General features: G+C 60.3%; 1 protein-coding gene and 1 pseudogene across 8 annotated transcripts in view; one reads left to right on the top strand and one right to left on the bottom strand.

Moving 5' to 3' along the window:
• The first annotated feature begins 2624 nt into the window (after nucleotides 1-2624).
• LOC129462101 (uncharacterized) lies at nucleotides 2625-6207 on the top strand (annotated as a pseudogene).
• Nucleotides 6208-7528: 1321 nt separating this feature from the next.
• Nucleotides 7529-15253, bottom strand: part of RPTOR (regulatory associated protein of MTOR complex 1) — a 420015-nt gene continuing 412290 nt past the window's right edge. For all 8 annotated transcript variants that reach the window (XM_055241781.2, XM_055241783.2, XM_055241782.2 and 5 more), the window contains 5 exons: nucleotides 13895-14022; nucleotides 12647-12733; nucleotides 11508-11624; nucleotides 11021-11150; nucleotides 7529-9631 (listed from right to left, as the gene is read on the bottom strand). In XM_055241781.2, the coding sequence (XP_055097756.1) occupies nucleotides 9563-9631; nucleotides 11021-11150; nucleotides 11508-11624; nucleotides 12647-12733; nucleotides 13895-14022 (531 nt within the window). In that variant the 3' untranslated portion in view covers nucleotides 7529-9562. The remainder of the gene's footprint in view (nucleotides 9632-11020; nucleotides 11151-11507; nucleotides 11625-12646; nucleotides 12734-13894; nucleotides 14023-15253) is intronic.

Below are 15253 nucleotides of genomic sequence, written 5' to 3'. Positions count from 1 at the left end.
CATTTGTTAAAAAGGCCATTCTTTACCCTTTATCCACTGAATGGTCTTGTCACCCTTGCAAAAATCGATCTGTCATAGTAGATCTTTGGGTTTATTTCTGGGCTTTCTGTTTTATTCTATTGCTCCGTACGTCTATTCTATGCCAGTACCACATAGTTTTGATTACTGTAGCTTTGTAGTACGTTTCGAGATTGAGAACTGTGAATCCTTGAATTTCTTCCTCCCCACACCAACACTATTTCTTCTTTACTTTTTAGAGATGGCGTCTCCTATGTTGCCCAGTCTGGACTCCCTTCCCGGGCTCAAGAGATCCTCCCGCCTCAGTCTCCTCAGTAGCTGGGACTACAGGCACAAGCCACTACATGTGGCTAATTTTTTTTCTTTTGCAAGAAGAAAATTATTTTACAATATTATTTTATGATATTATAATTCTTTTACAATATTGTTCTGGCTATTTGGGGCCCCTTGTAGTTCCATATCAATTTGAGGATTGGTTTTTCTTTTTTCTTTTTCTTTTTGGAGACAGGGTCTCACTGTCACCCAGGCTGGAGTGCAGCGGTGTGATGATGGCTCGCTGAAGTATTAACCTCTCGGGGACAAGTGATCCTCCTGCCTCAGCCTCCCGAGTAGCTGTGATCCTCCTGCTCCAGCCTCCCGAGGAGCTGGGGTGACTACGCCAGCATGCCTAGCAAATTTTTTTTTTTTTTTTTTGAGATGGAGTCTCACTCTGTCGCCCAGGCTGGAGTGCAGTGGCGCGATCTCGGCTCACTGCAAGCTCCGCCTCCGGGGTTCAGGCCATTCTTCTGCCTCAGCCTCCCGAGTAGCTGGGACTACGGGCGTCTACAACCATGCCCGGCTAATTTTTTGTATTTTTAGTAGAGATGGGGTTTCACCGTATTAGCCAGGACCATCTCCATCTCCTGACCTTGTGATCTGCCCGTCTCAGCCTCCCAAAGTGCTGGGATTACAGGTGTGAGCCACTGCGCCCGGCCTAACTTTTGTATTTTTTGTAGAGTGGGGGTTACGTTGTCCAGGCTGGTCTTGAATTCCTAGGCTCAAGCAATCCACCTGCCTCTGCCTCCCAACATGTTGGGATTACAGATGTGAGCCACTATCCCTAGCCTGGTTTTTCTATTTCTGTGAAAAAGGCCATTGGAATTTTGATAGAGATTGCCTTGAATCTGTAGATCATTGTGGGGTGTATTGCTAACTTAACAATACTAGGTCATCCAATCCATGAATGTGTGATGTCTTTCCATCTATTTAGGGCCTCTTACTTTCAGCAATGTTTTGTAGTTTTCAGTGTCAAAGTCTTTCATTTCCTTTGTCAAATTTGTTTCTAGGTATTTTATTCTTTTGCAACCTATTGTAAAAAGAATTGGTTTCTTAATTTCCTTTTCAGATTGTTCATTGCTGGTGTGTCATTTTTCTCCCAGACCAAAAAGTTTTTTTTTGAGACAGAGTCTCTCTCTGTCGCCCAGGCTGGAGTGCAGTGGCACAATCTCGGCTCACTGCAAGCTCCGCCTCCCAGGTTCACGCCATTCTCCTGCCTCAGCCTCTCCGAGTAGCTGGGACTACAGGCGCCCGCCACCACGCCCAGCTAATTTTTTTGTATTTTTAGTAGAGACGGGGTTTCACCGTGGTCTCGATCTCCTGACCTTGTGATCTGCCCGCCTCGGCCTCCCAAAGTGCTGGGATTACAAGCGTGAGCCACCGCGCCTGGCCGACCAAAAAGTTTTTAAAAGTAAAACAGAAGCAAACCCATGGCTGGGTGCAGTGGCTCACGCCTGTAATCCCAGCACTTTGGGAGGCCGAGGCAGGCAGATCACGAGGTCAGGAGTTTGATACCAGCCTGGCCAACATGGCAAAATCTCGTCTTTATGAAAAATACAAAAATAAGCTAGGCATGGTGGTGCACGCCTGTAATCCTAGCTACTCGGGAGGCTGAGGCACAAGAATCGCTTGAACTTGGAAGGCGGAGGTTGCAGTGAGATGAGATTGCACCACTGCACTCCAGCCTGGGTGACAGAGTGAGACTCCCATCTCAAAAAAAAAAAAAAAGACTGGGCGGGGTGGCTCACGCCTGTAATCCCAGCACTTTGGGAGGCTGAGGCAGGCGGATCACGAGGTCAGGAGATCAAGACCATCCTGGTGAACACAGTGAAACCCCGTCTCTACTAAAAATACAAAAAAAAAAAAAAAAAAAAAAAATTAGCCGAGCGTGGTGGCGGGCGCCTGTAGTCCCAACCACTCGGGGGGCTGAGGCAGGAGAATGGCGTGAACCCGGGAGATGGAGGTTGCAGTGAGCCGAGGTCGCGCCACTGCTCTCCAGCCTGGGCGACAGAGTGAGACTCCGTCTCAAAAAAATAAAAAAACCCAAAAACCACCCACATGGGTCCCACTTTGCCTTTGATTGTGGTTGTTGGCCTCTGTCACCTTCTTCCCTGCAGAGCCTCGGGGTGGCCACTCTCCTCCCTTTTTTTTTTTTTTGAGGTGGGAGGTGGGGGGTCCTGAACTTCCTTTCTTGCCACATCAGGACCCAGGGCCGGGGACAGCGGGCGTCTCAGGGGCTGCATGGACGATGGGGGAGGACGTGCAGGCTGGCGGGGGAGGGGGTGGAGCGCATGGGCTGCCTGGCCCTGTCTTGGGGACATGAAGCCTGATTTGCCAGGTGGGAACTGAGGGGCCTGTGCTCCAAGAGACACGTCCAGGGACTGTGACCCATTTCCAAAGGGCCTTTTCTCCTTTCAGCGATGCTGTTAAGAAGGACAATGAATCATGCGCCACAAGAATCTTGGGAGAACCCACGAGCTTGGGAGCTGGTGACAGACCCCCACTTAGAGCACTCCCTGCACAGCTACACAGCGACCCCGCCCCCGCCTGCCCATCAGGACGGCTCCGCAGCTGCAAAGGGCGAGTGCTTGGTTCCCAAGTCAGGGCCCAGCTCCAAGGTTCTCCTCGCCTCGCTCTCCTCCATAAGCCTCAGGGACCCGGTGGTCACGGCACCCCCAGTTCTCCCGAGTTGCTGTTCCCACCTCTGGCTGTGAGGTGGGTGGTGTGGCAGAGGGGGCTGGCCTGGGATGTGGGATCCTGCTGTGAGCGGCACCAGGGGGGTTTGTCGTGCTGACACTGATGACAGAGGTGAACTCATGGCCCCCTGGCCCTGGGGAGCAGAGACCCCCCCTTCCAGGCAGCAGGGCAGAGTAGGTGCATCCAGCACCTTCCATGGTCGCAGCCCTCCACCAGGCGGCAGGGCACGCCATGCCTTCTCTGCCTCACAGTGGTGTGGCGGGGCTGGGTGTGTAACTCTCGTCCTGTGTTCCGTGGACACTGGTGCCTGGGTCACACAACAGCAGATGGAACCTCAGAGCCCCAGGAGCCCTGTGGCTGCTCCTGCCCCTGGGATGGCAGGGCCAGCACGGGGACTGTGGGGCTGAGGAGGAGGGACCCCTAGCTCATTATGCAGAGGTGGCGGCAGTCAGGTGGACGGGGTGGGCACGGGAGGGGAGGATGGGATGGGCAGGGAAGCTGCCCCGACAGCCGCAGTGAGGCTCCTTCCCAAGGTGGAGGGTGGAGGCGGGGGAAGGACAGGCAGGGCCCACGCGGTGGGGCTCTTCCTCCTCCAGCTCGGGAGCCACCGACAGGATGTGGCCTCAGCTGGGTGGCACCAGGTGACCGGGCCCAGCTCAGGGTCTGCTCTCCTCTGATGGTCCAGGCGGGTACTGTGCGGCCCTGGGACTTGGCATAGGCTGAGCTGTGGCAAAGAACTGTGTTATTCCCAGCTCCGAAGCCCTGTGGCACCTGCAGTTGTGGAGAAGTCCTCAGGTGACCTCGAACAGTGTCCATCAGGTGCCTCCTGGTGCCAGTGCCGTTCTGGAAGCTTCTGTGGTCTTGTTTGGTGCTCACAGCACTCATGCCTGCAGTAACCGTCCCCATGTTAAGGTGAGGTACAGGCTGGGGCTTGGAGGTGCCACAGTGGCGCCAGTGTCCCAGGGCCACCTAGCAAACCACCGTGGGCCCAGCAGCCTGAGCGGTAGGCCTGTATTCCCTCTCCACCCGCCCTGTCTGGAGGCTGGACTTGGAGGCAGAAGGGCCTCTGGGCTATCTTCTTCCGGGACCACTCTCCCTGGCAGGTAGGCTGTGTCCTCGTGTGGCCGTCCCTCTGTGCACAGCTGTGTCCGAATCTTCCTTCTCATAAGGACACCAGTCCTATTGCATTAGGGCCACCCCGGTGACCTCATGTCACCATACTCACCCGTGCAAAGGCCCTGTCTCCAAATACACCTGCAGGCCCAGGTGCAGGGGCTTCCGCAGGCAGATGTGGGAGGTCCTGCTCGGCCCCTGCCCTGGCCTCCCCGCCCGCCCTGTGTCCTTCAAGGGTTCCTTCCTGGTCTGTGCCTGACTCTGAGGCTCTGTCCCGTCTGGGGACGTGTGGGCTCTGGACCACCCGGTAACTCAATCTGAGACACAGACCCCCAGATGCCAATTGCTCGGCCGCCTCCTGAGGGCTATCTGCCGAGACCCCTGGAAGGGGGCCAGGCACAGACGTGTGTTGGAGGCCACAGCTGCCCATCTGGCAGGTGCCTGCAGTCTCACCCAGCAGAGCCATGCTGAGCAGGAGCCCCCATGAGAGGCAGCCTCAGTGGCTGGCGCTCCCATGGGCACAGGACAGCCCCTGTGGCCACCCCTGGCCCTCACCGGCCCCTCGCCGGAAGGCCGAGCATTCCTCTGCATGGCGTCACCAGGCCTGGCCCCTTCACCATGGCCACGCGGGGTCCGGCAGTGGCAGGGACAGGTGTGGACCTGGCTCAGCCCTCGCCTCCCAAGGCTGGCTTCTGCCGTGTGCCCATCCCCATGCTTACGAGAACTCGATTTGTACTCATCTCGGTGACAGAAAAACTGATGCTAATGGGAAAAATATGACTTTCTCAACAGGAGCCCGCCCGGCACAGCTGCGTGAGTGCCGGGCGTCCTTGCCTGTAACAAACTGCAACTCAGCGCGGGATTCCAGGATTCCATGGCAACTGTTCGTGCCCTGCGTTCCGGCCCCGGCTGGGGCTTGGGAGCAGCTGCTGTGTCATGGGGGATCCACTTGTTTACCAACAGCCCCAAGGACCCGGACATGGTGCCAGCTCCCCATGCCTTGGCCCCGAGATCTGGGAGACCCATTGGGGCCAGTGCTTCCCCCAACCCCACTGAGCATCTCCTTCCCGCCCTGTGTCCACCCACCTCCTGCCCAAGACCCCTGAGTGTTCGTGGGCTCTACCTGGTGGGATGGTCTTTGGCTTGCAGACAGGGGTTGGTTGGCAGCATAGAATCCCCTAACGATGTCCACATCCTAACGATGTCCACATCCTAGTGGGAGCCTGTGACTACCTGGCTTGGGGGATCCAGGTTGCAGATGAAAAGAAGGTTGGATCAGCTGACTTTAAACTAGGACGGTGACCCTGGAGCATCCCGGGGGGCCCAGTGTAATCACAGGGTCCTTAAAAGTGGAGGAGGGGCCAGCGTGGGGCTCACGCCTGCAATCCCAGAGCTTTGGGAAGCCGAGGCACCAGGATCCCCTGAATCCAGAGTTCGAAGCCAGCCTGGGCCACAAAGTGAGACCGAGTCCTGTCTCTACAAAAAGTAAACAAAAATTAGCCGAGTGTGGTGGCGCATGCCTGTGGTCCCAGCTACTCAGGAGGCTGAGGTGGGAGGATTGCTTGAGCCTAGGTCAAAGCTGCAATGGCCATGATCACACCCCTGCACTCTAGCCTGGGTGACAGTGAGACCCTGTCAAAAAAAGAAAAAAAAAAGTGGAGGAGGGAGGCAGGCAAGTCGGGCTCAGTGAGGAGGGCCCAGGCTGCAGCGGGTGCCAGAATCTATCCTGAACAAGGAATGACGTGAACACGAGGAAAGCCCTGAAGGGACATTCAGTGCAGCGCTGAGCGAGAGGGGACGTCCTTGAGGAGCCACGAGCCTTGGTGATGAGGCCGTGGTGGGTGGGGGCCCAGCGGGTAGCAGGCGCCCCCTCGGCATGCGCAGTGGGGCTGGTGGCTCTGCGTATCACCCTGGTGCATCCGAGTCCCAAGCTGCCACTCCCACCGGCCTGCTCCAGGGTGGGGCGGGGCGGGGCGGGGCTTGCACAAGCAGCACCTGCAGGTCCTGAGTGCGTGGCTCCCCCAGCCCCAACACACCCCCCTGCCCGAGGGGTGGAGCAAAGGTCTCCGCACATGGCCTTGGGGTGGGGTTAGGACCCCAGTCACTGCCACCACCCAACAGGCAGGGCTTTAGGCAAGTTACTCAGTGCCCTAGACCCAATTTCTGGTCAGCAGGTGAGAGGGGCCGGGGGTACGAGAGCCTGTTCCCAAGCTCTCCAGGAAGTCAGGCCCCTGAGGTGGCGCAGGCTGGCTGACATGACCATCCCCACGGACCCTTGCCTCCCACTCGCCCTGCAAGACTGTGCCCAGGCCTGTTGCCTCTGCTGTGGCTTCCAGAACATTCTCCCCGGCTCCCAATCCCTGCACAGACCTTCCTGCTTGGGAAGAAGCTCAAGGGACAGGCCATGGCCTGCAGAGCAGAGTGTGATCTGGAAACAGGAGCCTTTCAAGAATTGGCCAGATGGGGACAGGCGTGGTGGCTCACGCTGGGAGGCTGAGGCAGGTGGATCACCCGAGGTCAAAAGTTTGAAACCAGCCTGGCCAACATGGCAGAACCCCATCTCCACTAAAAATATAAAAATTAGCCTGGTGTGGTGGCACGCACCTGTAATCCCAGTCACTCAAGAGGCTGAGGCAGGAGAATCGCTTGAACCAAGGAGGCGGAGGTTGAGGTGAGCCAAGATCGCACCACTGCACTCCAGCCTGGGTGACAGCGTGAGACTCCATCTCAAAACAAAAAGCAAACCCAAAAAGAGTTAGCCAGAGGGATGTGCAGATATGATTAGCACTAAAGACCCGCACAGCCCGAGGGGGGCACGGCCCCTAGGCCTAGAAACACTTGTGGCCTGAGGAGGAGAAATGACAGGGGGCGTGGGTCAGAGGCCCTGAAGTGGAGGAAGGGAACACGAGCCAAGAAGACTGGGGACCTCCAGAAGTGGGGAGAAGCGGGGAAGCGGCTTCTCCCCCAGGAACTCTGACGTGGCCCAGATTTCAATGCAGACTTGAATGGGGCCTCTAACGGTGAGAGGATAACTGTCATTTTAAAGAGAAAGAAACGTGTCTGGCCTACGTCACAAGACGACTCTTGCCACACAGTATGCTCCCTGATGTGGGGTCTGTGCCACAGGGCTGGGAGCACTGCCTGGGAGAAAGGCTGCTGCCCAGGAGACAAGGACCGAGACCTTTGCACACTCCTCGACGTGCCAGGCCCCCTATGGCTGTAGTGCCTGCCTGGAGAGCACCCAGGACGCAGAGCTGCTGGTAGCCCTGGGGACAGCAGGGGGGACCTGGGCAAAGTCCGCCCACCCCCCAGAGCTCTTCTCTGATCGACGCCCCCCTGCGGTGGGGTGGGCACTTTCCTTAAAGACACAGCCGCCAGCCGCGGAGTCTGTGGGTGTCGTTTACTGTTTGTCGCTCTCTGCTCTTAGCTTCACATTGCCATTTCGTGTTTTGTCAAAGTCTTTCTCAATTCGCATTTGGTAAAATAAATAGAGATAATGAACCTTTAGGCCAGCGCTCTCTCGAGCTCTGGTTAACATCGTGATTGAATTTTCGCATCAGACCTGTGAAGACAGCCCACGTGCAGGTGGCACGTGGTGCCCACGGGGGTGGGCTCCAGGGTGGAGTGGGGGCAAGGGGGTCTTGACCCCTCTGGAGCCACCTGCCTTTTGACAGGTGGTGATTTTGTCTCAAAACAAACAGAAACGCGTTAGGTAAGAATCGAGTTGAAGGACTGGATGGGAAGCTGTGTGTGCGGGTGGAGCTGGGCTTCTGGAAGATTCTGGTGTTGCCGCCTGGCATGCCCTGTGAGCTGAGTGAGGCCAGGACTCTCTACACCTTCCGGACCTGGCCTGCTCTCTCTGCCCAGACGTGGGGATGGGGTTCGTGCCGGAACCTTCTTCTGGTGAGAGCTCGCATTCCAAAAAGGAGCAGCGGAGGGGCCGCCTCTGTCCTGCCTTGTCACGTCCTGGCCAGCCCCAGCTCAGACTCCAGCTCAGCCCCCTGAGGACCAGGTGTTTCTCTGGACAAACGTGACCAGGCAGGGTTCCATCCACCCAGAAGATGCTCTTGGCCACGGTAGGCCGCCAGCCACACCGCAAGGGAGCCGGGCCTCACTGAGCCAGCTCTCACTCCCATGGTCATGGGCCTCTTAACGCCAGAATGAAGCCACCTGGCTCCTCCACCTCTCAATAATCCTCATTCCCGATGAACATGGAAAAAATGCTTTTCAAAATACCATCATTGTGGTTGTGTTCTGTTTGCAAAACTGCTCATACACGCCCTGTGGCCCCTCCTGGGCGGGACTGTCCACACAGCTTCTGTCTGCACCACAGGCCCAGCTGCAAGCCAAGGTCGAATCGGCATGGGCGGCTCAGGGCTGGTGTCACCCGGAGCCGTCCGGGACCCGGCAGTGCTTCTCACCTGTGTGTGATGAACGTGTGTGGACAGAGCAGGGAGACCACGCTGCCTCCATGTGTGTGCCCCCACGTGCCGGCCGTGGTGCCTGCACATGCGTGTGCTACACCTGTGTGCGGGCACAGGCATGGAGACCACAGGCCGGGCTGCTGTCCCTGCGCCTGCGGGGAAGAGCAGCCCTTCAGAGGGAAAGGAGCCCCGTGGATTAAGGCAGGGGCTACATTGCCAAGGACCTGCCTCCCCTGTGCACGGCCACAGCGGCTCCTGCTGACAGCTCTGCGTGAGAGGGGCCAAAACTGGAGTCTAGAGACCTGGAGGTGTGGGGAGGGTGGGCTGTGGGGGAGGGGCTGCGCTCCTCCTGTTCAGTGATGCTGCCAGCGGCCAAGGACAGCCCGGCCCCCTGGGCGGCTTCCTTCACACCCGCCAGCTGGAGGGGTGTCTCCTTCTTCCTCTCTCTTGGTTTCCCGAATTTCCAGTGTCCCCCAGCCGGCTAGGAAATGTCCCTGCTTGCGTGCACTGTGAGAGGTGGTGGGCCCGGCTGGGGCAGCGCCTCTCGCTTGCTCTTGGCCTGATGGGGACAGCTGCCCCAGGGACCCGTAGGAGCCCCAGTGCCTGCCTCTCTGCCAGGGCTCTGTCTGGGGGTTTTTCTGCAGCTAATGCTCTGATTACATGGAAATAAAATGAGGTGTTTCCCCTTTCAACGTCTCAGAGAAACACAGAACAGGAGAGGGACAGAGGCGCTGCGGCCGTGCGGGTGCACCTGGATGCTGGTGCTCAGTGGGAAGCCGCCGTCAACCCGAGCCCTCCCCTTCCCTGACATTCCGGACACGACAGCGAAGACAGACAAAAGCGAGTAGCAGGGTCCTCCTGCCGTCATCAGCAGCTAAGGCAGCAGCCAACGTTCACACTGCGGGGCCGCAGCAGCCGACGTCCCGTGCCCCGGCGGGTGGCGGCTTCACTATGTACAGCAGGCGGCCGTGGCCTGGTGGGACCAGGTCATGCCGCTATCTGACACGCTTCTCCACCGAGTACACAGAGATGTAGTAGTCGTTGCTTCCCACGGCCAGGTGAGGCTGCGAGGAGAGAGAAGGGGTGAGCAGGGGTTCAGGTGTGGGCAGACACTGTGCGGGGTGGGGGGCGCAGGCCAATGTGCATCCTTAGGCAGCTCCTGCCGGGGTCTCAGGAACCCCCGCACCCACCTCAGCCCCGGAAATGCTGGGCCGGTCCCACCAGTCCTCTGCAGGGCCCATGCCTGGTGCACCCCGTGAGGGGTGTGAAGCTGCCCCCGGGCCCTGCGTGTTTTTTTCGGGACTGCCCCACAGGGGCAGCTCTGGGATCTGATGTCAGCACAGCTGCATGCCTGGAGCCTCACTACACAAGGTGGCAGGTGGGCAGAATCCTAATCTAGAAACAACGGCCTGAAGCCACGTGGGGACGCTGCAACCAAGGCCAGAGCGCTGTGCAGGTGGGGCCCGGCCACACAGGGGATGGGGTGAGGGCCGCACAGGGGACGGGGTGAGGGCCGCACAGGGGACGGGGTGAGGGCCGCACAGGGGACGGGGTGAGGGCCGCACAGGGCACGGGGTGAGGGCCGCACAGGGGACGGGGTGAGGGCCGCACACGGGACGGGGTGAGGGCCGCAGAGGGCATGGGGTGAGGGCTGCACAGGGGACGGGGTGAGGGCCGCACAGGGGACGGGGTGAGGGCCGCACACGGGACGGGGTGAGGGCCGCAGAGGGCATGGGGTGAGGGCTGCACAGGGCACGGGGTGAGGGCCGCACAGGGGACGGGGTGAGGGCCGCACACGGGACGGGGTGAGGGCCGCAGAGGGCATGGGGTGAGGGCTGCACAGGGGACGGGGTGAGGGCCGCACAGGGGACGGGGTGAGGGCTGCACAGGGGACGGGGTGAGGGCCGCAGAGGGCATGGGGTGAGGGCCGCACAGGGGACGGGGTGAGGGCCGGCCGCACGGGGGATGGGGTGAGGGCCGGCCGCACAGGGGACGGGGTGAGGGCCGCAGAGGGCATGGGGTGAGGGCCGCACAGGGGACGGGGTGAGGGCCGGCCGCACGGGGGACGGGGTGAGGGCCGGCCGCACAGGGGACGGGGTGAGGGCCGCACACGGGACGGGGTGAGGGCTGCACAGGGATGGACACCTGAAGCGACTCTCCTGGAGGTCCCCAGGGATGGCTTTAGTGCAGGGTCTGAGGGCAGGAGCTTTGTCCCGGCCACTGTGTCAATTCTTCCCGGAGTGACGGGACTGGGGCTCTGCCTCCGGGGTGAGTGCAGGGTGGGGCAGGGGCCCTGGAGATCCTGGGCCCCGGGCAAGTCTCTCCCTTAGGTGGCCAATGGGCCCCACAATGGTGTGGGGTAGCCAGGCAGGACCCCTGCTGCCTTGTCCCCTTGCCTCCCATCCCTCGCCCCCCGCCCCCGGCCCCCGACCCCCACCCACCGCCGCACTGACCCAGTGCGGGTGGAAGGCCAGGCAGCTGATGGCGCCGACCCGCTGGCCCATGAAGCCGTCGTAGTACTTGATGTTGTTGATGAGCTCTCCGCTCCCGTTGTAGATGGCGGTGAACTGATTGACAGAGCCACTGTGGGGAGAGAAGGGTCCCGGCATCACTGCCCTCTTCTTTGAGGATGGAAGAAAGATGGGCGCAGATGCCGAGGCCGCGGGGACAGGCCGGCTAGACCGCGGGGACAGGCTGGCTTGGGGCAGGTGTGACCCTCTGGTCACTGTCACTGAGGACTCGGGCCTGGCGGGGCCCTGAGAGTTTATCCTGGGAGGGAGGACGTGGCGGGCAGAGATCTTTTGTTTTTATGTCCCCACAGCAGTGAAATCCTCCCCTGCCCTCCTTCAGCTCCTGGGGGCAGGAACACAAGAGCCTCCTGTTTGCACAGAGGCCCGAGGTGTGTGAGTGGTGCAGGCCAGGGAGGTGGGCGGTGCCTACCATGCGATCAGGTCCGCCTGGGGGTGGATGTCCAGGGCCGTCAGCCCCTTCACGATCTGAAGCACATTCACCGACTCGGGCATCCGGGGATCAAAGATGCGCACATCTCCGTTGACACTGCCAAGAGAGGGTCACAGTGACACCTCCTCCTGGAGCCCCCAGGAGGGGCCTGGCCAGGGGGACGGTGGAACCAGTATGTGGGGTCGCACGCCTGTTTGCACACCCACTGCTCAAGGAAAAAGCTGCCTGGATGCTCAGCGTCCCCAGTGAGGGCTGCCCAGGCGGGGCCCAGACATGCATTCACACTGGTCTCAGGGCCAAGGCTGCCCCCAAGCTCTCCCAGAGCCAGAAAAGGCCCAGAGCTTTCTAGCCTAGAGCAACGGCCATGAGTGCAGATGTGGGAGGAGGCTGTGAGCGCAGATGTGGGAGGAGGCTGTGAGCGCAGATGCGGGAGGAGGCTGTGAGCTCCTGGTTTCATTTCCAGCCAGAGATTAGATTTCATGCAACCGGGGCCTGCAGTCCCGGGAGACAGAGCCTGGATGGCAGGCTGTGGCCCGAGGCATGGCCTGGCCCTTTTGAGGCCCCGTGGCTCCTGCCTTCCACCCCCAGCAGGCATCCATCCCAAGAGTTATGTTTGGTTTTTATATCACCAACAAGGGGGGGAAAGAGCATCTCTTTGAAGAAATGCTGGCTTTGCGTTCATAAATTACATTTTGCTCTCCCTTTAATAGGCAAATAAATATTCCCTGCTCTTGGTGCTGTATTTACCAAGCGGCAGAACTGAATTTATGTGCAGACAAATGCCACGTGCCTAGCAGACGTGCTGCCCCTGCCACGCTGCCACCCCTGCCCGTGGAGGGAGAGCAGCTGCCCAACTCCCCCCGGAATCCTCCGCAGTTGAACGCCCAGGAAAGTTCCCACAGTGCCTGCAGGTCAGGTGTCCCCCAGCAGGGGAGCAGCCATGGCCCCTGCGCCCCTGGGGGCTGTGCCTGACCTTTGTGGCCAGTTCCAGGGCAGGAGTTAATTACTGCCCGAAATGCCATCCCCTTCCAGCTGTTTAAATACCAAGGACATATTTTAAATGGCGAGAAAATAATGTTTTTACAGCAGAACGGCTGCTAAATATCGGCACTCCTCACCTCACGCTCACGATGTGGCCGTCGGGGCGCTTCTGCAGGGAGGCCTTCACCACCCAGGCTGTGTGCTCCCGGTACGTCATGACGCGGCTGCAGGAGAGGGGGCGCGCTCAGCGTGGGGCTTCCCTGAAGGACGTCCCCACCCTTCGGGGCTCTCACCGGGAGCTGCCCAGGTCTGCCTGTGCCAGGGGGTCTGCACCGGGTGCTGCCCAGGTCTGCTTGTGCCAGCGGGTCCGCAGGCCCTTGCCCGTCCGCTCCCCACGAGGGGCTAGTGCTCACGCAGGGTCAGAGCCCCCTCCAGGTGACCTGCTCCAGCAGAGACCCCTGTGTCCTCCCCAGGACGGCTCAGGGCTGAGCCCTAGGTCACTGTCAGGCCACTGGAGGACTGTCTGAGCCACATGGGAGCTGCCCAGAGACAGGGGCCAGGCGGCCATCGCAGCGCTCCCAGGCCTTGCCCACCCTTTGCTTTGCTTCCCTCAAAACTCCTCATTGTGTCTCCCTGACCTGTGCAGACTGGAGGGTCAGGAATGAGAATCCCAGACCTAAAGCTGGTGAAGCTGGGGGCACAAGGACCTTCTGGGAATCCTCGCTCTGTGCCGGGTGAAATTTACTTCTGCTGCATGAGCCGCGTGGACCAAGACGGACTGTCTCCTGCTAGGCCCAGACAGCACCTGCCCACAGGGGTGCTCAGTGGAGGCGGTGCCCAGGGCTGCTATGCCCACGCATGTGCCCTGTCCCCTGCCAGACATGGACAGCACCTGCCCACGGGGGTGCTCAGCAGAGGCAGTGCCTGGGGCTGCTGTGCCCACGTGTGTGTGCCTCAGACATCCCTCCCCAGACACTTGCTGCATGACCCAGGAGGTGGCAGGCAGTGGCAGTATTCTGTTCAGGTGAGCTCAGAGGTGGCAGGTGCCTGGCTAGGGCCCCGCCTCACCCCGACAGCCTCTGCTTCCAGTCCACTGGCTCATCCCACACGGCCTGTCCCCTGTGCTCCTCCATAGGCTGTGGGGTGGACATCTGTGGGGCAGACCTTTGTGGGATGGGCCTCGGTGGGATAGGCCTTGGTGGGATGGGATGGGTGGCTTTGGGGAGCCCAGCAGGACTGGCCTAAATAAGCCATTGCAGGCTCCTGGGGAAGCTTTGCATCTCACTGAGAAAACCTGGACCCAACCAAATGGCAGTGACACAGCCTCTACCACCTAGAAGGTTCCCTGCCAGCACTGGGGGAGGGAGAGGACAGGGCCAAGGTACCATTCGCTGAGCGCCATCCTTCTGTCGTAGACACGGATGGAGCCGTCACCGAGGCCAGCCACGATGAGTGAGCGGTGGGAATCACAGGACAGACTCGTCACGCAGCTGTCTGCGCCCGTGGGGATGTCCTAGGGCCAAACACAGGCAGCCCGGTGAAGACCGGGGCACCGAGCCGCCCTCCCTGCTGTCCTGCAGCGCCAGGACCCCTCTTGCTGCCTGCCTGGCTGTGGGGATCCCCCTCCCTGGCTGCAGGGGCCTTTCTCTCTATCCAGGGAAGCATCAAAGGCCTGGGGAGCCCAGAAGTCCCAGGGAGAGGCAGGGGCTGGCAGGACACTGAGTCACGCCCTTGTCCCTTGGCCCTGGAGGGACAGCCCTGAGGCCCTGAGGCATCTGGGACCCAGCCAGTGAGGCAGAGCCCAGCCCCACCCCAAGCGGCAGCCTGCAAACGCCTCTGGGAAGGACTGGCTGTCAGTGCCAATTAAACTTCCAACCTCTCTCTGTTTCCTAAAAAAGAAAGCAAAGCACATTTTGGCAAGGACTTCTCACTGGCTGCTTCTCAGAACTTCTAATGAGCTATGGGACGAGTCCAGGAGGGGTCGCCTGGCTCCCTCAGGGGCTGTAAGTGCTGGAGAAGCGGGGGCGGGGGGCGATGGCACCTGCCAGGGATGCATGAGGAAAAGGGCCATGAGAGGGAGCGCGCTTTCCACGCACAACGGGCGGTGCTGGGTTGTGCACTCCAGGAGGAAACACAGGCGTGGGGACGATGGGGCCGGACCCCTGAGAGGGGCAGAGGTGGCTCTGGGAGCACCTGCTGCGCTCTGTGCCTCCACGCACCTCTGCAGGAACGGCACCTGCCCCGCAGGCCACCCAGGCCTCTAAGCCCCAACTGGTGACCAGACCCTGGGGATCAGGGTGTCCACGCCGTGTCCTGAGGGCCACGTCTCATGTGGAGCCACAGCTCCAGACAGGTGCAAGACCCCCCCGACCCCAAAGAAGGTGCCATGAAAGCTGCTGGTGCCTCACGGGATCCATGGTCACATCAGAGGGGAGGCTGCCCACACGGGAAGGCCTGGGCCAGGTTCTCAGGCTGCTGCTGCCCAGAGCAACCACAGCGGCTTGGAGCAGCTGAGGGTGCCCAGGCCTCCCCTCTGCTGGGCCTGCTCCACACCGCCCTCTACAGCAGGGCTGAGCCATCCCTCCTGACACCAGACGGCCCACCCGGGAGAGAGGCTGGGGATGGCCTCTGAGCCACACCTCTCCCTGGGGACCCGGGGGAAGGGAATCTTGGCTCTAAAGCCACCTCAGGCGCTGCCCCTCACAGTATCTGTGGTCTGGCCTCTGCTCCAAATGAAGTCAATG

The sequence above is a fragment of the Symphalangus syndactylus genome, chromosome 14, assembly GCF_028878055.3.
Source record: "Symphalangus syndactylus isolate Jambi chromosome 14, NHGRI_mSymSyn1-v2.1_pri, whole genome shotgun sequence".
Taxonomy (NCBI): domain Eukaryota; kingdom Metazoa; phylum Chordata; class Mammalia; order Primates; family Hylobatidae; genus Symphalangus; species Symphalangus syndactylus.
The sequence above is the reverse complement of the archived record's forward strand: the minus strand, read 5'-3'. Positions and strand labels throughout refer to the sequence as shown.